We start from the raw sequence: 23,206 nt of genomic DNA, 5'->3' as shown, positions 1-23,206 counted from the left end.
AATGTAGCACTCCCCAAGGGTCCACAACGACAGTGTCCTCGCAGAGCCAGAACTCAAACCCAGGGCCGAGGGGAGAGAAACGGTAGCCCAGGGACCAAAGCTCAACCACTTTGCAGCTGGAAGGTGGTGAGAGGTCAAGCCCCTGTACCCCATCTCAGGCCTGAGAATTTGCCAGTGTGAGGGTGATGGAGAAGGGGGCAGGTCTAATCCTGGGGCGGGTGGGGCCTGGAGAACAGTCCATCCCCATCCTGGGTGGGTTCCTCCATCCAGACCTTTCCCTCACCCTTCAGCTGCTGCCTGAGCCCTCGGCCAGACCCAACCCCCACCCCCAGGCCAGTGTTAGTCCCCAGAGTCCCAGCCTGGCCAAAGTGGGCCCATCTGGCCTGGATTATCCATTCCAGGGCCCATGCGGGTGGGTGGGTGTGGCAAATTGGGTGATGGGCTCCAGCTGCGGGAGGCCTTTGCCCTGCCCGGCCACTTGTAACCACAGGACAAATGGGGGACAAGTGAGGGTGTTTAGAGAGCTCCAGTCACTCAAGGTGACCCTAAGCTACCCTGGTCACCAGCCCAGCTCTGCAGACCTGGGGAGGCCCCTGGGCAAGGAGTCTTGGGATCTAGCCTGCCAGGGGTGACTTTGGGCAAGACTTCTGAGCTTTGCTTTGTCCATCTGCAAATGAGAGCCTTGGGGGAGATGCGGAGATGCCTGGGAAGGTCTCACCTCAGGAATGAATTTGCTGTTTGACCACCTGGAGCAGGTGCTCAGGACCTGGGAGTCTGCATTTGAATCCAGGTTCCAGGAGGCTCATGGTGCATGGAAAAGCCCGAGACCAGACTCAGTATAGCTCTGCTGGCCCCTTGTGCACCCTGGTGGGCCCAGCCATTAGACTCTGCCGGAGCCGGTGCAGGGGTTAGAGGCGAGGGCATGAGAGGCAGACTCGTGGAGGTGACGGTAGCCGGCCCAGGCTAAGGTGAGTGAATAGATTCGAAATTCGCGTAGGGATCACAGTGGGCAGAACTTACTAGTGGGTGGAGTGTGGCGGGTGAAAAAGAGAAGTCAAGACTGAGGTCTGGGTTTGGGGCTCCAGAACTGGGCGGGTCAGTTACTGAGATGGGAAAGACTTGGGAGAACCAGATGGGAGTTGCAGGGATGGGGCGGAGGAAGCCAAGGACTCAAAAGTTCCGTGTTGGGCATTCTATGCTTGACATGCCACTGGAAACCCGTGCGGAGATGGCGAGTTCGTGAGACATCCATGGGAGAGGCTGGGCCGGAGACGGTGGCGCCCCTTCGGCATGGGGGCTGGGGAAGTCCTAGGGCCGGTTCAGCACCTGGGGCAGGGCCTGATGCATCTGCAGCCCCGAACCCTTTGGCATCTGGTCCTGGGTGAAGCTTGAGGATCCTTTCTCAGAAATGCATAAAATAAAAGCATAAGCACACCGGTAATATTGAAATTATAATCACAATATTAAAAATAAAATCTGTGACAAAGTTGTAGCATTATCCACGGGTGGGTTTGATAATGTCCATAATTCCAAAGTCATGCTGAGTAAAAACAATACCTTAATATATTGTAACAACACGTTGTGATATGAAAATATCTGTGATTTCTATTGGTAATGAGTCGGGGGACCAGCTAGTATGTCTGTGGTTTGTGACCTAAGCTCTCATAACTGAAGGAAATACCAACTTTTAATTACAGGTTAGTGGACAAAAAATGTAACTTTTTTCTCCCCCAAATTCATGGACCCTGTAGCTCCCCACTGAGGACCCCTGACCTAGAAGAGAAAGTCCAGAGAGATGAGAGCCCCCAACATGTAGGGACCCGTAAAGGGGCAGTGAGAGGGAGGCGGCGGGTACACCCGAGAGGTGCTTCCGGCAGGAGGGAGGGGCCACGGGGTGATGGCTGCTGAGATGTCAAAGGACACAAAGGCGTCCCTTACAAGGTGAATTACAGAGCGAATGGGCTTCCGGGGCTGGACAGATGTGACTGGGGGTGCACAGGAGGGTGAGCATTATGGGTTGTTTTTTTCTTTATATTTATACTTTTTTGTAAGTGTGAAATGTACCATAATTATATTATTAATGTTGTCAGTTTTTAAAAAAAGTGAGGGCGGGCACAGAGGTGAGAAGATAGTAACTTGCGGTAGAGGTTTTGTGTTGGGGGCAGCAGAGAGAATGAGGACGCAGCCAGAGGGCTGTGGAGTTAGTGTCCAGATGGGAGCTGTTAGCCGTGCTTGTGTGCTGCCGGGTCAGTGGGCAGGGGGTCTCTCAGGCCCTCAGTCTCCTCTGCCATCTCTACACCAAAGACTCTCCCACCTGAGCAAGCATCGCATGGATTCAGCTGGAGGGTTTGCTGATGCCAATCAAAGGACCACACTTTGAGAAACGGGACTCTAACATATCAGCACGGCCCGGCCCCATGAGCACTCCTCCAGGATCTGACAGTGGGAGAGGGGAGGAGAGATGAACTGCTGGAGCCTGGCCCCAGCCAAGGTCAACTCTTCTCCCTGGGGAGCACCAGTCTTCCCTGGGACCCTGAGAGCAGCCCTGCTGGACCTCCTGGAAGACTGACAGGGCAAGGGAAGGAGCCAGGGACCAGCCGGGGCTGGTGGAGAGAGGCCAGAGTGTGTGCTGGATGGGGAGGGATCCGGCTCTCCGCCTGCAGGCACGGGGCCCTGAGAACACACTGTTCACCTTGATCCCGGTGTCATGCCGGGCCAGCTTCTCCTGCTTTCGGGAAAGAGAGCAGCCCTGTCAGAGAAATGAGCATTAGCACGTGGGATCCCAGAACATCAGAGCTGGAAGAACCCCTGGAGACTGGCCAGTCCAGCCCCATTTGGCAGATGGCGGGGCCGGAAGATAGAAAGTGCAGCTTGGCTGATGCACATGCAAGCTCTCATACGAGGGAAGGATGTGTGCCCACGCCCTGCCTGTGGCTCACCCCGAGAAAGCTGGGCAAAGGGCACGCGATCGGGGCCATCTCTGACCCTTGCTGCTCCCCTTTCCCATCGACTCAGTGAACGCGTTTCCTGAGCACCCACAGTGTGCCATGCATTGTGCTAGACACAGAGATAAAGCGGTGAGCAAGACCAAGTCCTTGGGGCATCATGGAATTGGCATTCTAGATGGTGAGACAGATAATAGACAGATAAATATGTAGTACAAATCAGGGAGTGGTAAGTGTTATGAAGAAATCTGAAATGACATGAGGGAGCGAGCCATGTGGATGCGGTGGGGGCTGCGGGGAGGGTTCCAGAGGGAACGCTGGGAGAACCATGTGTGCAAAGGCCCTGGGGCCGGAGCAAGCTTGCTGTGTTGGAGGGATGTCATTGAGGCACTTCATCTGGAGCAGAGTAAGTGAGGCAGAGAGGAACAGGAGAGGAGAGAAGTGTGGCAGTGAAGGCCTGGTCAGGAAGGAACCTGCAGTCGTGGCTGCTCCTCTGAGAGAGATAGGGACCTTGGGAGGGTTTTGAGCAGAGGAGGGGTGCGACTTGACTTAGGTTTAACGAGATCCCTGAGTAGGGGATGAATTGTGCAGGGGACAGGGTGGAGGCAGAGAGGCCAGGGGAAAATCTCCTGGGACAGTCCAGCCCTGAGGTGATGGTGGCCTGGCGTGTTCCAAGCCAGGGGGCCTCCCTTGGCAGCTCCATGCCCTTCCTTGGAGAACGTGGGAGGGACAGGAGGCCTCCCCAGCCTTATCCCGTGACCCCAGCCCCACCCCATGACCCCAGCCCCGCCCCACAACCCTGGCCCTGCGCCATGACCCCAGCCCTACCCCATGACCCCAGCCCACGATCTCCCACAGCTAGAGAGGTACATCCAGATGAACTTGAGGTCGGAGCTGGAGCAGGCCCAGCAGCACATGGTCCAGAACCAGACGGCCACCATGCTGGAGCTGGGCACCAGCCTGTTGAACCAGACCACCGCCCAGACCCGCAAGCTCAGCGACGTGGAGGCTCAGGTAACGGGGGTGCGAGAGCGAGGCTGAGGGGGCTGCGGCTGGCTAGGCCGGCTCACAGGCCAGCTCATCTTGCCTTGACCTCTGTCCCTAGGTAAGGTCAAGGCCTCTTCTAGGCCTGTAGCCCCTCGATTCCCCCCCCCCTTGACCTTTTCACAAAGCCATCTCTCCAGGCAATGAGCCCTAGGGGTGGACACTGGGCTTGGCTTTTCCAGCTCTGTGACTCCAGTGCCCAGGGCTGTGCCGGGCCCTGGGGTGACATGTTTGTTGAATCCCTACTGTGTGCCAGGCACTGTTGAAGACACCTGATTCTAGTTTATAGCAGTCAACAAGACAGGCGTATTCCTACCCCATGGAGCTTCCCCAGAAGATGAACAGGATAAGTAACATGCACCGTCATGTGCTGCGAAACGACATTCAGGTCAACAACAGACCACATACATGCTCATGGTCCCATAAGATTATAATACTGTATTTTTCCTGTGCCTTTTCTATGTTTAGATATGTTAGATACACAAACACCACTGTGTTCCAGTTGCCTACGGTATTCAGTACAGCAATGTGCTGTCCAGGTTTGCAGCTGGGACACATAGCCTAGGTGTGTGGCAGGCCACACCATCTGGGTTTGGGTAAGTGCACTCTGTGATGTTGACGCAGCGATGAAATCCCCCAAGGACGCGTTTCTCAGAACGTATCCCCGTGCTTAAGTGACACAACAAAGTGCTAGATGGCAGCAGTACTAAGGAGCGAGCATGCGGTGGAGGGTGTGTGCCGGGAGCGGTGGGAGGGATGAGAGCCGCACAGTCATACAGCAAGGCCAGGAAGGACCACGGAGAAGGCAGGACTGGGGCCAGGCCTACTGCAGAGAGCGTTCCAGGTGGGAGCAGCACGTGCAAAGGCAGGGGCGGGGGCTGCAGCCAGGCTGGCAGGTTATGGGAACATCGTGAGACCAGTGTGCTGGAGTGACCGGTGGAGGAGTAGTGGCCAAGGGGCCAGAGGTGGTTGAGACAGATCGCATCACAGGGCCTTGCAGGCCATGGTGAGGACTGGGGCTTTTCCACTGCATAATTTGGGAGTCACAGGGAGATTTTGAACAGAGTGGATGTGTTTGAAAAGGCTATCCCAGGCTACTGAGTGGAGAATGCATTGCAAGGGACAAGGTTGGGAACAGGGAGCCCCATGAGGAAGCTCACACAGGACATGGGAGACAGAGGCCAGGCCAGAGTGGGAGCCCCGGAGCAGGGGGGAAGTGGTCAGGTGCCATTTGGAAGGCGGGGCTGACAGGACTGGCTGATGGATTGCACGTGGGGGTTCAGGGATGGCTCCTCCGGGGCCTAAGCAGCCAGGGCCCGAAACTGCCATGTGCCGTGATAGGGCAGGCCAACGTAGGAGCAGGTCATAAGCTCATTTAGGGCCTGTGAGTGAGTGACCACAGCAATTGCTGGCTGGGAAATGGGTCAGCAAGTTTCTGGGTGGCAGGGCTCCTGCCCGGCTTACGTGGCCCCCGCCCCACCCCCTTCTGCTTGCTGGGGTAGGTCCTGAACCAGACGTCGCGCATGGAGATCCAGCTGCTAGAGACCTCCCTCTCCACCAACAAGCTGGAGAAGCAGCTGCTGCTGCAGGGCCACGAGCTCCACCGGCTGCAGGGCCACAACAGGTGGGCACCGGCGCTGGCACCAGGCCAGGAATCCAGGTTGGGGCCCAGGGCAGGCACCAGAGCCAGGGCGGGAAGCCGGACCTGGGCTGATGTCTGGGAGAGGAGCTGGGGGTGAGGGAGTATTTTGGAGACTAGAGCTGGAGCTGGGACTAGCCAGGGCTGGGGAATGACTGAAACCAGGGCTGGAGTCCAGACTGAGGCGGGGTGAGGGCGCCAGGCCAGTACTGGGTGGGGACAGGGATGGGCATTTTTCTGGGGCTCAGGACACCTTGATTCTTTCTTTCTCCTTCTTTCTTTCATTTATTTTGTATAAAAAAAATTTTTTTTTCTTGAGACAGAGTCTCACTCTGTCACCCCAAGTAGAGTGCAATGGCATCATCATAGCTCACTGTAACCTCTAACTCCTGGGCTCAAGCGATCCTCCTGCCTCAGCCTCCTGAGTAGCTGGGACTACAGGCACATACCATGACACCCAGATAATTTTTCTAAATTTAGTAGGGACAGGGTCTCACTCTTGCTCAGGCTGGTCTTGAACTCCTGAGCTCAAGCAATCCTCCCATTTTGGCCTCCCAGAATGCTAGGACTATAGGCATGAGCCACCGCATCCAACCTCTTTTGTAAATTTTAATGGCTTTATTGAGATATAATTTACCCACCATACAATTTACCTGGTAAATTTTATGACTTTACCTATTTGTAAATAAATAAATCTGATCCCATCCACCTGCTCCCCTTCCCAGAAGCAACCACAGTTGCCAGGCTCTTGTCTGTACTATCAGGGTCTCTGCATTTATAAGCAAATATGCTTTGGGGAACACCCTTTAAATTACAAAGAAAAGAACAGTCATGGAGTAGAGATAAGGCAGAGAAATCTGACAGCCGAGGCTGATTTCATCTCGGTTTCAAGCTGAGTGGAGAAAAATCTGCCAAGGTCGGGGCTCTGGTAGATCCAAAATCTACCCGCTGAACCAGCCACAGGCCTGTCAACAGGGCAAGATGTTATTGTTGCTCACATGCTGGGTCAGAATAAGACCACAGGATGGCCCAGCTTCCTCTGATCAGAGTGCGGTTAATGACAGTTTGTCCCCTTCTTATTGCTACCTTGCCCCAAGGTTTCAGTAGCAAGGACTGGGACACTTTCAATCACTAGAAATCAGTAAAGATGGAGGATGTCATCAGTAAACTTCTGGCCCATGAAGACAGCTTGAATTCTAGAATCTGAGTGTGCCCAAATTCTCTCTCTTTCTGTAGCATAATTTGGGGTCTGGAGGAAATTCCTTTTGCCCTAGCTGGATCCATTTTCTTAGTCTGCAGAACGGGTCAGCACAATCGGATATATATTAATAGTAACACCTCTCCCTCCCAGCCCTGCCCCTTAGCCCCCCACCCACCTGAGCCAGAGGTAACCATTATTCCTACTTTCTTGTGTGTCCTTCCATTCATTCAATCAACAGTTATCTTCTGAGCTCTTTGCATGTGTCGGGCACTATTGTAGACACTGGGGATACAGAAGTGAAAAACAGAAAAAGTCCACATCTTCATGCAGCTGACATGCTATAAGCTGATATTCCAGGGTATCTTAGGAACATGCAAACGTACATACAGAAGGTTCCCAACTTATGATAGTTTGACTTAAAATTTTAAACTTTAAAACCATGCAAGAGCGATATGCATTCAGTGGAAACCGTACTTTGAGTACACATGCAACCATTCTGTTTTTCTCTGTTGGTACCGTATTCAATAAATTACATGAACTATTCAACACTTTATTATAAAACAGGCCTTATGTGAGATGATTCTGCCCAACTGTGGGCTAATGTGTTTTCAGCCCGTTCAGGTAGGCTAGGCTAAGCGAGGACGTTCCGTAAGTTAGGTGTATTAAATGCATTTTTGACTTACAACATTTTCAACTTCTGATGGGTAACCCCCTTGTAACTCAAGGAGCATCTGTACTTTCCCTTCTTTATCCTTTTTAAGCCCAAATGTAGCATATACCTCGTTGTTGTCATGTTTTGTTTTTTTCCCAGTTACCTGGGAAATGATCATATAACTGCCTGTCCTGCTCGCCCATTCTTTTCCCCAACTTCGCAATGTTCTGCTGTGTGGCTGTCCCAGCTTTCATTTCCCCAGTCCCCAATTAATGGGTATCAGGGTTGCTTCCAGGCTTTAATCCCATCAGTGACACAATGAATAACATTTCCATATCTTATTTCACCCACACGTGAGTAAATAGGATAAAATGCCAAAAAGGGAAGACCTGAGTCAAAAGCTTTCTTTTTGCAAAACTCTCTGTTGCTTTTAAATCCATTACAAAAATGTCCCATGCTTATGATAGTATCAACAAGCAACAGAGACCTGTGTAAAATAAAAGTGAACCTTGGTTCCCTACACCTGGCCCCCATCTTCCTCCTCCACTCAAAACCGCCTGCCCAAGTCACGGTCTCCCCAAACACAGGAGCCACTGCGGTCCTTCCCTTCCACGTGTCTTTCCAGCTTTCTTACGTTTGCCCATATCGCTCTACATTTACACTGTTACCTTTTTTCTTTCTCTCCTTTTTTATCTTCCTGCACATGGGGTAGACTAGAGGCGCTGACGAGCGAGCCCCAAGTCCTGGGCATCTTTCCAATCTGTGCAAATGCGCTCTGCCTCCTTCATGGTTGCAGAACATGTCCAGGGACGCCCAAACACAACAGATTCGGCCAGCCCTGGCTGTCAGGCATCTAGGCTGTTTGCTATTCCCTATTACAACCCTCCCCCGAGGGCATTCTTGCCCCTGCTCCCTGCAGGATACCTCCTGGGAGCTGACTGCTGGATAGAGGGTGACCATACTTGGGATTTGATCATGGCTACCTGGTTGTTTCCCTGCCCGCCCCTGCCACCCCACTCTTTCCTCCTCTGGACCCCAATGCATATACTGCCGGGCTGTGTAACCCTGGGCAGGACGCTCCACCCTCTGAGCCCCAGCGCCGGTCTGCAGGGACCCTGGGGCCCAGGGTAAGCGCGCGGGGTGAATGCCTGGCGGGGACGAAGCCTCACGCCCGTGCGCTCCCCGCCCCGCAGCGCGCTGGAGACGCGGGTGCAGGCCCTGGAGACGCAGCAGCAGGCGGAGCTGGCCAGCCTCCGTGGCGAGAAGGAGCGGCTGCGGCGCCTGCTGGGCCGCCAGAGCGGCGCCCTCGCCGGCCTCGAGCGCAGCCTGCGCGCCGCCAGCAGCAACTCCAGCCTCCTGCAGCGCCAGCAGCGCCAGCTACTGGAGTCGGTGCAGCGTCTGGTGCGCGTCGTGGCGCAGGGCCCGGGTGAGCGAGCGGCGTGCGCCCCAGTGCGGCGGGAGAAGGGCGGGAGAGGGGAGGAGACCCCTGCCCACCCTCCCGGTTCTCTCGGGGCCTGGGACCCAATGCGGAAAAAGAACAACAATCAGAAATAATAATGGCGACAATGACAGTCCCAAGAGGAGCCAATCCAGACTCTGTCCCTTGACTCCATGGGTGACCTTGGGCATGCCCCATCCCTCTCTTGGCCTCAGTTTCCCCATCTGTTTAGTGGAGGTGATAACAAGGACAACAGCAGCCCAGGATTTAGCTCCATACCCACTTTCTTCTTTCTTGGGCTTGCCCTACCCCTTCCTGGACCTCAGTTTACCTATCTATAGAAGGGGGGGGTTGGACTCAATGCACCCAAAGGACTTCTCTCACTGTCATACCCATACTCCTAAGCCCAATAGGGCCAAACAGAAGTGAGGCAGCATCCCTGGGCCCGGCTTCTGGGAAGGGAGAACCATGCCTGGGCCGGCTCCCCAGCCCTCACTGGGCTTCTAATGGGCCCACCTGGGGTGGCCAAGGCATTCCTGGTTGCAGCTTCAATCACTCAGTGAACAGACACTTAGTGAACATCCACTGTGCACCAGGCCCAATGCTGAGTGCTGGGGATACAGCAATGAACAGGGTAATCATGGCCCCTGTCTCTTGCAAAAATGCCCACCCCCTGTCTGTGGGTCCCAGAGGGAAGGGGAAGGAAATGTGTGTTTTTCAAGTGCCTACTATGCCACAGATATTCTGCTATCACTGTTCCTGAAGTTTCCAGGCCATGAAAGGCCCAAAGGCTGTGCTAAGGAGAAGGGCCTTTAACCTGAGGCCAGTGGGGGCCATAGGAGGCTTTTGAACAGGGTGGGGCTACGTTTAGGAAGCTCTGATGGGAACCACAGAGTGGGGAATGGGTTGATTAGAGAGAAAGCCGGAGGAAGAGGCTCTGATTGCCGCTGGATCGCCACAGGGGGTGGCTGGAAGCCTTTAAGCCACAGAGATTCAGGCACTAGTGATGGGATTCCAGGCACCACCGTGGCTGACATGGATTTCACCCTGGCTTCGTCTAAGTCCAGCAGACCCTGCTAGGTAAGGGTTTGAGGCCCAAGGAAGCCACAGGCAGGAGAAGCAGATGCCTTCCAAACCATGAGATGTGGGGTGACCCGAACCCATTTCCGGCTTGTGCATTGCCCTGGCAGTGAGGCTGCCTGAACTCATCCCATGTGTGGGTTTCTTGTAGCTCAGCCCAAGTCACAGGACTTGGGCCCAATGCCTCTCCCCACTAGCCCACCATGAACCCAGTCTCCAGCTGTGGCCGAATGTCTGCTCACCAGTCTGGGTCGAGGTTGGGCACCTCACCTCGAGCACCTTTTGCCCAAACACCCTGTCCTCCTCCCTATTGTCACCAGGGAAGGACACTAGGGAGTTGCTTTTGCCCCCTGTCCAGATGGAGAAACTGAAGGAGGGTATAGAGCAGAGGGTTGGATGGGACTAGGCACAGGAACCAGCTGTCCCTGAAGCCTAGCAGGAAGGGAGCTCCCTTCCTCTACATGGCTTTGTCCTGGGCAGGTAGAGGCTGGTGAAGGGAGAATACAGGCAAGTCTGCTGTTTCCAGGTACCAAGGAGTTCAGTCCAGAGGTTAGAAAAACCCGACCTGTGCTCGGTATAGAAGCAGCATTCGTTAACGCAGCCTGATATATGCTCAGAGGTGGAGACCTGGGGGAGGTGTGTCATAGCAAGGGCACTGGCTTTGCAGTCAGATGGACCAGAGTTCAAGCACTGGCTCCTTCACTGACTAGCACTGGGATTGTGCACAATCATTTAACTTCTCAGAGCCTCAATTTTTCTCATCTATAAAATGGGAGTATCAATCTGACAGAGTTCTTGCCCGGAGGGTCAGATGAGTTCATGCATCCGAAGGGGCTCAGCACCATGCCTAGGACCAAAAAGGGGTGAAACTGGTACAAATTACCAGCCCAGGGACTCAGAGGGGCCCGGGTAGGGGTCAAACTCTGTTATATATCAATAGCAGTCTATCCTGTTCTTACACACGCCCCCCAAATGTTTTTCCTGGCCCCAAACTGCCTGTGGAAGTATGTAGCACCTTGGAAACACTACAATACATGGTGGGTATTCCACTTTTATTGTTACCATTATTGTTGTTGTTATTGCATTATTGTTGACTAAGGAAAACAATAGTGGACCGAGCCTTGGAAAGGGTGGCTGGAAATCTCAGGCCAACCCCAGCCCTTGCCTCACTGGGGGAAGTGTGGCCCATCCCTGCTCACCTGTGGGCCGGCACCCCCTCCCCATGCTTGGCTGCACTCCAGTTCCCCATGGGCAGTTAGGGGGTGCTAACTGTCCCACTCACGGGTGGGACAGTGGAGACTCTTGCCCAGGAAATACTTCCCTTACTCACCTCGTTTGTGATATGACAACAACCTCCTTCAGCTAAGTACCCCAGATCCAGGATCTGGGATCCACACTTCAGGTAAAAAGCCAAAACAGGAAGTCCCGCCCCAGTAGCCTCCTGGTTCCTTATTGGTGTGGATACCTATCCATCTGGAACTTTAGTCCCCTCCTTGGGTACCTGCCCAGAGAGTCTGGATTCTGGTAGAATCACAGCCCAGACCTCTAATTGGATTCCACTAATTGAGACAGAGGGCATTTTAAATCCCTGCAGTTTATTTGGCAACAGTCACTTTTTCCAGGCCAGGCCTGAAGGCCCCCAGGACCTTGGTAGGTTTTGGTCATTAAACTAATACTCTTCTGATCTCACGCAGTCCCAGGGGAAGAAACATGGGCCCTCTAAAGCCAGTTGTTGGCTCCCAGGGAGGGCAGAATGAGGGAACCCACGCCCAGGGCAGCAGAAAGGTCCAGCCGAAAGGGTGGGCTATGGAGGGGAGCCCAAGGCCTCCCACCCGAAGGAACTCCAAGGAGGGAAGGGTCCACTGCACTTGGGCCAATTACCTCACTCTTGGGCCTCAGTTTCTTGGTCTGTGAAATGGGAAGTACATCACTGGAGTTCAGGCCCTAATTATCTTCCCCTAGAGGACCCCAGCAGCCTCCTTTCTGGTCTCATCCCCTCTAGGACCCACTCCACACTCAAGGCTGACCTGGCCCTGCCAAAATCTCAGCCTCCTTTCTCTGCCTTCCTCACCTTCTCCGTGCCAGCCTTGTCCTACTGTCTCCGTTTCACCAAACAGCCATAGGTCTGTCTGACTTCAGCCCTATTCTCAGGGTGTGAGTCATTTCCTCTCCCTGGCTGCAGCCTCAGTTTCCCTCCTGACACCCTCCCCTGCACGCACCAGGACTGTTTCCCCCTGGGATCCTTTGCCTATGCTGTTCCCCTCTGCCTAGAATATCCTCCACTTATCCACCTGGGCAACTCCTCATCGTCTAGGTCCCAGGTCACTGTCACCTCCTCTAGGAGACCTCCCAGGTCTGATCCACCTCCCTGTCCCCAGCACCTCCCATCCCAGAACCTGGCACAGAGCAGGCAGGCATGCTCACTGGGCCCTTCCCTCACTCCTTGCTCACCTGTAGCTGACTTCTGTTTTGCCCCATTGCAGCCTCCATGAGGGCAGCTGAGCAGGTGTTCCAGGACTGTGCAGAGATCCAGCGCTTCGGGGCCAATGCCAGTGGCGTCTACACCATCCACGTGGGCAACATGACAGAGCCCAGGAAGGTTAGGAGGCTCCCCGGGGACCGAGACTGTCAAAGCATGCTGAACCAAGAGCTTCCCAGACAGACTCCCCATCAGCATCAGGCTTTGTCCAACATCTGCAATACTAGAGAGGTGGGGGTGGCCCTGTCCCCTGAAGCCCCTGCCCCGTCAGGGGTCAGATTGTAGGGTTAAGCAGATGTTCCCGAAGTTGGAAGTGCATCTTTTGCCAGCACCTTCCCCAGAGATGTTTTTAATTGGAATAGCGGGAGATAGTTCTGTGTTGCTTAAGGCGATACTAGCTATTATTACAAATAAACTCTGAAATTCCAGGAGCTTAGCACAAAGAAGTGTCTTTCTAGTTTACATACAGTCCAGTTGAAGGCAGGAGTTGGGGCTTTGCTCCACATGGGAAATTAGAAACCTGGGCTGATGGAGGTGCCTCCGTCTTCTAAGGTCACCTGAGCTTTAAGGTCCAGTCAGCAGATAGGGAGGAGTCAGAGGGAAGCGTGGATGTCGGGAGTGAGGGTTTGGGGCCAGGCCCCGAAGGGGAAAAGTGTGGGTAACAGCTATGCAGGGCTCCTACAGCATAACTCCCTTCTCACTTTCCTTTCAACCCTGATGAATACATCAAGGTGAATGGCTCAGATTGTCTCCGATTGCCTCGAACTTCTCCCACACCTGCTAAACTCTCCTTTTAACAAAAAGAGCTCCTTAGCAAAGAGCCTAGGGCTCTGTGCCAGCAACAATGTCTAGCTAGGGTTTTATAATATTTTGTTTTCATTATATTTGTTTTTACAATGGCCTGAACAAAGGCAAATGTTACTAGTTTTCCATTTACGGTCCTGATCAGATTTCCTTTTAAAATACATTTAGTCTATTTATGTCAAAAATAAAGGACACCATTTTTTAAAGTCAATATGCAATATGAAACTAAGTAAATTCAGCTGTGATGGAATTCAGGAAGGCATAAATGGCTGAAATTTGGGAGCTTGGATAGAGAGGGAAGAGCTGGTCTGGAAGGCAAGAGATCTGGGCTCACACTTCAGCTTTACTTTTGACTCATTTGCCTTAAGCAAGTTCTTCCCCTCTCTGGGCCTCAGTTTCCTTTCCTGCACCCTCTACTACCCCCATTACAGATGCCACTGTCTTCTCCTCCTTAGCAGGCCTTTTCCATTTCAGAGACTCTACTCCTGCTGCTCTCTCCACTGGAAATGCCATTCCCACTGTCTCTATCTGGCAGGCACATCATCATTCAATGCTCTGTTCCAATGCCACCTCTTCCAGGAAGGCTTCAAAGGGTTGCCCCCTCCTTCTTGGGGCCCCTCCTTGTGGGCCAAATGTTCATAATTAATATTCTCCCTGCCCTATCGTAGCCTCTTCCAGACCAAGCCAGTCCTGAGGGTTGATTTATCTCTGATTTGTCGATGATTCATTTAATACAGGGCCAGACACCATGTTTGTGTCTACTGAACTTTGAACATGTACTGAACTGGCTAGAAAAATATGTGAACAAAGGTTAGGCTGCAAGATTAGTTGTCATAGATATAAGCTCTTCGAGAGAAAGAACTCTTATCCATAACAGCATACCTAGTGCCTTGAACAGAGCCTGGTACATGGTAGGTGCTCAGAAAACATTTGTCCACTGAGTAACAGTAGTAATAGCATTTCCTGAGTCTACACCATGCACTAAGCACTTTATACCTATTGATATTTAATCCTTACAATGCTGGATATGGTAGCTTGAGCCTGTGATCCTAGCTAGGGGTGAGGCTGAGGGGGGAGGATTGCTTGAGCCCAGGAGTTCAAGGCTGCAATAAGCTATAATCATGCCACTGCACTCCAGCCTGGGCAATAGAGTAAGACCCCATCTCTAAAAAAAAGAGAAAGAGAAAAACATTACAAATGAAGAAAGAAAGAAAGAGAGAGAGAGAGGAAGGAGGGAGGAGGAGAGAGAGAGAGAGAAAAGAAAGAAAGGAAGGAAGGGAGGGAGGGAGGGAGGGGAAGGAAGAATTTTGAAAGATTATCCTTACAGCAACCCTGCAATAATAACTGCAAGGCCTCCATCTACCTAGTATGTCCCAGGCCCTGTTCTAAACACTTTACAGGACTCATCTCATTTAGTTTCTCAGAACCCCAGTTTGCAGATGAAAAATTGAGGCACAAAGAGGTGAAGGTATGAATCTCCATTTTGCAAATGAGAAGAAGGCTCTGAGAGGGCATCAATTACCTGTCACTTTAGAAAAATGATGACAATGGATGGGGAATTTGAACTGGATCTTTCTGATGCCCTTGACCACCAGGCTCACCTATTGCTCTGGGGGTGTCTGTCAGCCAAGTCACATTTGGCCGAACCCAGACCAGGCTTCTGGCTGCCTCCAAGAGCTTCCCTCCCCACCTCCCCATTCCCTCCAGGTGTTCTGTGACATGGAGGCCAATGGAGGCGGGTGGACCCTAATCCAGCGCCGTGAGAACGGCAGTGTGAATTTCCAGCGGAACTGGAAGGATTACAGACAGGTAACACTGCTGCCCTGGGGAGAGGCCATTCAGCACTGAAACCCGGGGCAGGAGCCGGGTTTTTGGAAGGGGACTGGTTGGCCCTCACCCCTTTCCAGAAAAGAATCAGCTCACTTAACGCCGACCACCCTCAAATAGATTTGCCCAGTGCACGTTTACTTTCCAGGACCCTATCTCCTGAATTTGAACATTCTTTTTGAAAGTTCTGACATATGTCCTAAGCATGAAAGTTTAACTTCATTTTTGTTTTAAGTTTTGGGAAAGATAAAACATATACATTGCTAAAAAAAATTCTAAAGAATACAAAGGATGAGACAGAAAAAAAAAAACCCTCCCACCCACTCCTGACTGCATTGCTTAAATGAATCTCCTGGTCTTTCCACATCTGCAAGAGAGATTCTTTCATGTGAAATTGTGGGCTCAAAGACCACGTGCATTTTATAAGATGAGAACTAGAGCCTGATTGTCTTCCAACTTTTTAAATTAAATTTTGAATAAAGGGGTTTTTTGGTAAGCTGACTTAAAAGCTCTTAAAGTTTTCAAAACAAAAGAAATAGAAAGAGATAGCCACAAGGTAATACAGCAGTATTATTATTTGTGTCTGCTGGCTGTTCATTTGATAAATACTTAAAAATAAATACCAAACGATGAGTGTCCTTGAACCAATAGGGTTTTAAACAGTCATTAAAATGCCAGAGAGGACTAGAATGTTCAAATGCATAAATACACACAAGAGTGCTGAATATTAACCATCAGGCTAAGCAGTGGCACATTGTGACAAAAATGGGGAGCGGGGCTTAGGTGTGTCCCTGTCCTTGGTGCTGAATTATTGTTCCAGCCAAGGGCGTTGGGACAAGACACTCTCTGCACTCTTAGCTTTACATTTCTAGTTGCTGAAATTTTGTGCTGGCTGCTGTCGCTGAACAAAGTTTGCTCTACCATGTGTGCAGCTGCTTAAAATCTTTTATTTGATTTTTATTGAGGTTTAATATACGTGCAGCTAAGTACACAAATCTCAGTGTAAGTGTAAGGCTCAGTGAATTTTTACATATGTATTCACCCATGTGACCACCATTCAGAGCTAGGTGCACAATACTTCCAGCACTCCAGAAGCCCCCTTTGTGCCCCTCCTAGTCAATAACCACCCCCCAAGGTAGTCACTATTCTGACTTCTATCACCACAGATTAGTTTTGTCTGTTCTTGAACTTCAGAGAAATGTGATTTCAATTATTTTCAACAGGCTTTTACATTTGCAAACATCTTAGTCTTTCTCCTATAGGAGGTGGGGGGCTCCCACTCCCAGGCCTGCCTGCTCTGTGCTTATGAACTTGATCATTAGGCACAGTGGTTTTGGATAAGTGGCCCGGGAACCTGGCCCAACCCAGCTCCTCAGCCAGGGGTGCAGCCTCCCTCCTCGGCACGGAGCCCACCCCCACTTTCCCCTCCCTGTAGGGCTTCGGCGACCCAGCCGGGGAGCACTGGCTGGGCAATGAGGTGGTGCACCAGCTCACCAGCGGGGCAGCCTATTCTCTGCGCGTGGAGCTGCAAGACTGGGAAGGCCACGAGGCCTACGCCCAGTATGAGCATTTCCAGCTGGGCAGCGAGGGGCAGCTGTACAGGTGGGCTCGCGCCCCAGGCTGGTGGGAGGCTGGGGTCCCTGAGCTAGTGGCTACAGAGTCTGCACCAAGGGTCAGTCCCTGGGCGTCTCCTGTTCTTGCCATCTGTCCTCCATTTGGGCACACGTCATGGCGTCTGGAGGCGGCTGGTTAGCACTCAGCACATCCCGGCTGCTGGGTGGGGTGGAAAGCATGTTGCTGGCACCGCCATCCCGGGAGCAAGAAGGGGCCTTCCAAGGTCAGTCACCCTGAGTCAGCCATTTTATGGAGACCCAGAAGGAGGGAGGTGACTTGCCCAGCCTGTCCTATGGCCTGGGATTGGGTGGAAAGGTCCCTGAGCTAGGACTCGGGAGACCTGGGCTCATTCTGGCTCCGCTCCAGCTTGCAAATGTGGCCAAGTCAAGGTCTGGCTTCTTTGTGCCTCTGTGTCTCCAACAGCAGGATGGGCTTGAATATGAGGATAATCAAGGTTTCCCACTCCTTCCTCAGCTTGGTTCTTGGTGTGTTTAGGAAAAGAAATGGGCACTTATTGAGCACCTACTACATCCTGGGCATATTACCCCATTTAATCCTCCCCACAACACTTTGAGGTATGCATTACTGAACCTACTTTAGCAATATGGAAACTGAGGCGCTGAGCTTAAATACCCTGTCCAAAGTAACAAGTTCAGTACAGCCTGGATTTGAACTCAGGTCTCCCTGCCACCAAAACTCATGGTGTCTCCACAGCATGATGGTACCTCTCTGAGAAACTCAAGGATCTTGAAGATAGGCCTGGGTCCTGGCTACCTCTGAACCAGGACAGAATTGAATCTACAGACTCACACTCATGGGGATGCAAAGGACCTCACACGTCACCTGGTTCTTCAAAGGTTGCCAGAATCCTCTCCACACTGCAGTCATCATTCAGATGCTGGAATACCTCCACTGATGGGGAGGTCACTTCCTCCCAAGCAATCTCAGAATGAGATTCAGAGGTTCTCTGAATCCCTGTCCAAATCCCTGAATCTTCCTTCCCTCCCCCCTGCACTTTACACCTAATTCCACTTCTGGGGACTTAGTGATGTGCCCCCACCTCTTTTCTTATTAAATGCCCCTGCTTCTTCCAGCTAGGTGGAGATCTTGGAAAGCCCAGCAGGGCCTGGAGGCTGCCAGAGGAGGGCTGGGGGAGAGGGACAGAGCAGACATTGGCCCCTGTGCCCCGACCCTACAGGGTCAATTGGCTGGTAAGGCGGGGGGATCCCCACAAGGAAGCCCGGGGTGGAGTGTGTGCACAGTCAGCAGCTGGGGAGCGGGTGCAGGTGTGGGGTGGGAGGGGCATCTTGTTCATCAGATGCAGGCATGGGGACCTTATGGAGCCTGGTTGGGGTACGTGCTTAAGTCTGCAAAGGAAGTGGCCATCGGGGGTGGGGGGATGAGGGGAGGCACAGACAAGGCCCAGGCACCCACACACCCAGGCCCAACTACAAGTGCAAGGTGCACGCAGAGAAGCCCAGGGACACACAGACACACATGCGCTGTGGAGGGGCTCACCACACCCCTGGGGCACACACATAAGCCTGCAGAGGAAGTGACCTCCTGGGGGTGGGGGCAGGTAACAGAACACACATGCACACACACGCGCACACACACACACACGAATAGCTACACCAGCAAGCACACACCAAGACATACCCAGACACGTGCAAACATGCCCCCCAGAAGCTCTCGCAGGTAAACACACACACAAGCGCAGATACAGAGGCAGATTCCAGAGCACACGCTCGGACCCACGATAGATATTCCAGCATAATCTCCAAACCAACACACACATACACACACACAGGCACAAATAGTATCCAAATGCTCACAATTGAAACACGCAGACTCACACACAGATCCACAGACACGTGGAAAACACAGCCCGTGTGTCTTACTTGGGGACCCCAAGACACTCGTGTAATTGTTTGAGTTTGTTCAGGCCTGAGCCATGAACACACTTAAAGTGCATCTGAAGTGGGAGTTCCCTGGCCTGTGACTTGGGGGTCCTCCAGTGGTCACAGACCCCCATCCTGCCTCCCAGAGGGGAAGGGAAGAGAGGCAGAGCTGAGTTGACGACTTGGGGACAGCAGAAGAGCTGGTGTTGCTGGAGTGACCCCATGAGACCAATCGCCTTTATCCAACCTGATTCCCCTGTGCCCCAGGTTGAATGTGACCCCAAACCTCAGTCTTAGCCCTGAACCTGGCCTTGAGCTGACATCACTGAGCCCAAAGGGAGCCCTCAGTGGCCACAAGGAGAAGCCAGGACTGTATGAGAGGCTGCCTGTCCCACCTCAGGGAGCCCCAGGCCAGGCAGGCCTCTTTGCAGGGGGGTTTGCAACACCAGCCCTGTGAGCCCAGATTGTCATGGTTAAGAGCACAGTGAAGGCTTCATGGCAGGTCACCACCATCTGGATCCCAAGGGCGGGGTCCCTGCCTCACCACAGACAGAGCCCATGGGTGAGAGGTGTGGGGACTGGGCCAGCCACATACTCGGGTCCCACACTCCCTCTGGACCCCAAGGGGGGCATCTCCCAGGCAGGCCCTGCCCTGGGGTGGCCAGAGCTTCCTCAAGCTGCCCCAGCTGCATCTGCCATCCTTGTGCTCCACCCAGCAGGACCTTCATAAATCCTCCAACCCGCTCCCTGCCACGGCCGGCAGTGCAGGCCGCCCCCTCCAGCAGCGAGCACTCCACACCCTCTCCGGCCAGGCTCAGCTGTGGGCCAAGCGCTGAGTAACAGCAAGCACTTCTCTGCACACTTCACATGCTCATGTCATTGATCGCAGTGACAGATGAGGCCAGCACTGTTAATGTCACTGTTGTTATTAGTATCATCGGAACAGATGAGGAACCCAAGGCACAGGGAGGAGGGGCAGTCTTCCCCGGGTCATGCTGCTGTCGAGTGGCAGAGCTGAGGTTTGAATCCAGGCGTTCTGCCCCCAGCCCTCATGGTCTTTATCACCAGGCAGGCGTGGATGTGCCCACCAGGGCCACAGAGCCCAGCAAAGAAATATAAACGTCCTCCAGCTGGCTGTGGATGTCAATGTCTCAGAGCTGGGCTGCCCCGGGGCATAGATCCATCAGGCTGTGTGGTCAGGGAAGGCTTCCTGGAAGAGGTGGTGAGGAGGTGTGATGGGGCTCTGTCGTCATCAGCTGGGCAGCAGAGCACACACAGACCCCAAGTCAGGCAGTTCTGGGCCAGCATCTGGCTCTGACATTCGTTCTGAGACCGTGGGCAGGTTTCTTTAGTTCTTGGGACCTCCGTTTCCTCGTGTATAAAACGGGAATAATGTAGTGTTGTGAGGATTAAACGGGAATGACTTAACCCATGCAAAGCACTTTGAACAATGCCCAGCTCATAGTAGGTGCTCAGAAAAAATGTTAGCCACGTCCTCATTATTATCACCATTGTGACCATGCTCACTTCTCTGCAAGATAGGGTCATTGAGAGGAGGGAGATCTGGCACACAGTAGGGGCTTTGTCCTGGGAGGCAGCAGGCGGGGAGGGCAACCCAATAGGGGAAATGGCCCAGCACCCACCCAGGCTGGGGCTCCCCCTCCAGGGACAGCCAGGGGGGAAACCCAGCCTGGGACACAGCCCCTGGGGAGGACTTTCCTCAACACAGCTCCAACCTGACTCTGGGCCCCTCTCCGGTCACCACTTCCGGGTGGCCTCCAGGCTTTCTCTGAGCGGGTACAGTGGCTCGGCAGGGCGCCAGAGCAGCCTGGTCCTGCAGGGCACCAACTTCAGCACCCGTGACGCAGACAACGACAACTGCCTCTGCAAATGCGCCCAGATGCTGTCTGGAGGTGAGCGCATAGTAGGGTGAAGAATGGACACCCCCGTTCCGTCCCTCGGTCCTTGTGCACCCAGGTGCTGTCAGGAAGTGGGAGCAGGTTGGTGTTCCATCCATGCCTCCTCCCGCTAGGTCACTGAGGTCCCCGCCAGGGTCTCACCTCCTCCTAAAGCTGGCACCACCAGTTTGCCTCGGAGTCCAAGCTAGAGGTGTGGGGCCGCAGGCGGGGCACAGTGTCCCGTCGTCCCTACCCCTGGCCTGAAAATGCCACACCCCCCAGGCCAAGCAGGACCAGGATGGGGAGACGGGTGAACAGACGTCAGAGAGCGGGATGTGGGGATATTTGAGAGCCAGAGACAGAGTGGGAAGGACAGAGACAGGAGGAGAGACCTCCTGAGACCGAGACAGGGACAGATGGAGGCAGAGGGAGACGCCAAGGCTGCCAGAGAGCTGTGCGGGGACAGGGGGGTACAAAGGGAGAGCTGGAGAGAGGAGTGCAGCCCAGGCAGAGGGTGGGGGATGGACACAGCATGAGAGAGGGACCCAGAGAGAGACAGGACAGCAGAGACCAAAGGCGGAGAGAGGCGAGGCTGGCAGGGAAAGAGGAACAGTCAGGAAGAGACGGACACAGCCCAGAGACCACCAGGGAGGCAGGGATGGACGGGGTGTGAGAGACTCAGAGAGAGCGACAGCACCGACAGCTCCGTGAGAAACATGGGGCGGGCGAGGGGGAGGGGTGTGGGCGATGGAGGGAAGGCGAAGGAGGGCAGGGTCACAGAGGGGATGGGGGGAAGGCAGGGAGAGCCCCCTCGCTGTCCCGAGGCCCCAAAGGCAGGGGGTCTGTTGTCCACCCCACCCCCACCCCACGCCCACCCAGCTGCCTCTCCAGCAGCCCCGGTTAGTCTTTGTTCTCTTTGGGGTACAGGGGGCTGCCCTCGCCCCGCTGGCCTGGCCCCCTCCCACAGCCCCTTTCCTCCCTCTTCCACCAGGGTGGTGGTTTGACGCCTGCGGCCTCTCGAACCTCAACGGCATCTACTACCCGGCCCGCCACCACGTGCGCAAGCTCAACGGCATCCGCTGGCACTACTTCCAGGGCCCCAGCTACTCGCTGCGTGCCACTCGCATGATGCTGCGGCCCGCGGGCGTCTGACGGGCGGGCGCCCTGAGGCCGGACCACCCAGGAGGAGCCGGGCCTTGGCATCCCGTGGGCAGCGGCACCCAAACACAGGACGCAATGCCAGGGTCTCGCCCTCGACGCCCTGGGCCTCCTGAGCCACCCCCCTTGCCCCAGAAGTCCAGAAGAGTCACCTGCCTCCCCGTTCCCCTCAGTCTGTGAAACGGTGGGGCTTTGGGGACCCCTGCCCCTGCAGTACCCCTCGCCCCTCTCCCCGCCTCCCCTCTGCAGGGCCTCCCCGCCAGCCTGAGAGTCGCAATACCCCGAATAGGCCAAACTTGGCTCCTCAAAGGAATACGTGACTAGGGGCGGGATTGCAGGCAGGTGGGAAGGTATTTGCGGGCAAGAAACCGCCCAGGTGGAGGCTCAGATGCTGTCCCTCAGGTGGGTGAAAAGGCCATCTCCCACTCCAAGCTCCTGTTCCAAGCTTTCCTAGACCTGAGATGCCCTTGAACTTTCTTTTCAAGGCTGAAAGGAATGCGTCCACCCCCAATGGGTGGATTAATCATGATTTCCCCTCCACACTCCACCACAACCAGTCTCTGATGTCTGGAGCTCAGGGGCTTCAGGAGACCTAAAAGGCATTATTACTTCACCCCCAGCATGTCCTAAAGTGCATTCCACAGGGAATAACTAGGGCTTCTCTCTCAAAGTACCTGTGATCAAGTCAGAGAAGGAAACAGCAGGTTAACTCAAAGTGAATAGGTATTCTTACCTGCAGGACTTGTCAGAGCATTTAATGTGGTCCCATGCCTTGTGACTGCCCACAAAGGGGCTAGCGTAGGCAGGTTTCTTCAGATTTAGTTATTTGAAAATCGTCCCAGTTTGTTCCAGGGCATCTCTCCAGGCTGTAGATGCCCTTGGGAAAATCTGGTCCTCGCCCATCATGAGGAACCCCAAGGCCCCATCCTCCACCCCAGCTGTACTCAACCTTTTTGGCTACAAGGGCCACAGTGACAGTCTCAGCCTCTAAAAACAACTGGAAGGAAGCTTCGTGTTGAAACAGACACACATCATCCCTGAAGAAAGATCTAGAACTAAGTCCCCGCCTGTGCTATGTGCCAAAGTCCTCCAAGGCTCCTTCTGGCCCCATGAAGCCGGATCTCTGCCCGTGTGGCCGCCCTCAGGACTCCCTGTAACCCCAGCTCACCCAGGCTCAGGCACAGGGATTGCTGGGCGGGACAGCAGGCTCCGGGGCCAGATCCCTCCCGCCTCCCAGCCAGAACCCCGAGCCCCCTCCTCCCCACCTCAGCCAACAGCGATGCCTTTGCCTGAGTTTGGGGGACCAGAGGTCCCTCGTGAGCTTCCTTCAGAGGCTGGAGTCAGGAAGGGTCCACAGCCACTCTGTCACCCACCCCTTCACTGTGTCACTCTCAGCCCTTGTCATTGGCCAACACCCAGGCTCAGCCAGGCCCCACCTGCCCTAGCCCAGGGTACACTTCTGTCTCCAGAAGGTTTTCTCCAGGATGAGGCTGGGCCGGTCAGAACGGGACACCTTCGTCCCACGT

The 23,206-nt window shown here is 54.0% G+C and overlaps 1 protein-coding gene across 1 annotated transcript in view; it reads left to right on the top strand.

The window, feature by feature from the left end:
* The window catches only part of ANGPT4 (angiopoietin 4), a 41,422-nt gene extending 19,135 nt beyond the window's left edge, over positions 1-22,287 (top strand). Inside the window, exons 2-9 of the mRNA XM_069496066.1 lie at positions 3,804-3,959; positions 5,492-5,613; positions 8,675-8,907; positions 12,483-12,598; positions 14,990-15,091; positions 16,545-16,711; positions 20,407-20,537; positions 21,514-22,287. Of these exons, the coding sequence (XP_069352167.1) occupies positions 3,804-3,959; positions 5,492-5,613; positions 8,675-8,907; positions 12,483-12,598; positions 14,990-15,091; positions 16,545-16,711; positions 20,407-20,537; positions 21,514-21,674 (1,188 nt within the window). The 3' untranslated portion in view covers positions 21,675-22,287. The remainder of the gene's footprint in view (positions 1-3,803; positions 3,960-5,491; positions 5,614-8,674; positions 8,908-12,482; positions 12,599-14,989; positions 15,092-16,544; positions 16,712-20,406; positions 20,538-21,513) is intronic.
* Positions 22,288-23,206: the final 919 nt, after the last annotated feature.

The sequence above is a fragment of the Eulemur rufifrons genome, chromosome 20 (assembly GCF_041146395.1).
Source record: "Eulemur rufifrons isolate Redbay chromosome 20, OSU_ERuf_1, whole genome shotgun sequence".
Classification (NCBI taxonomy): domain Eukaryota; kingdom Metazoa; phylum Chordata; class Mammalia; order Primates; family Lemuridae; genus Eulemur; species Eulemur rufifrons.
The sequence above is the reverse complement of the archived record's forward strand: the minus strand, read 5'-3'. Positions and strand labels throughout refer to the sequence as shown.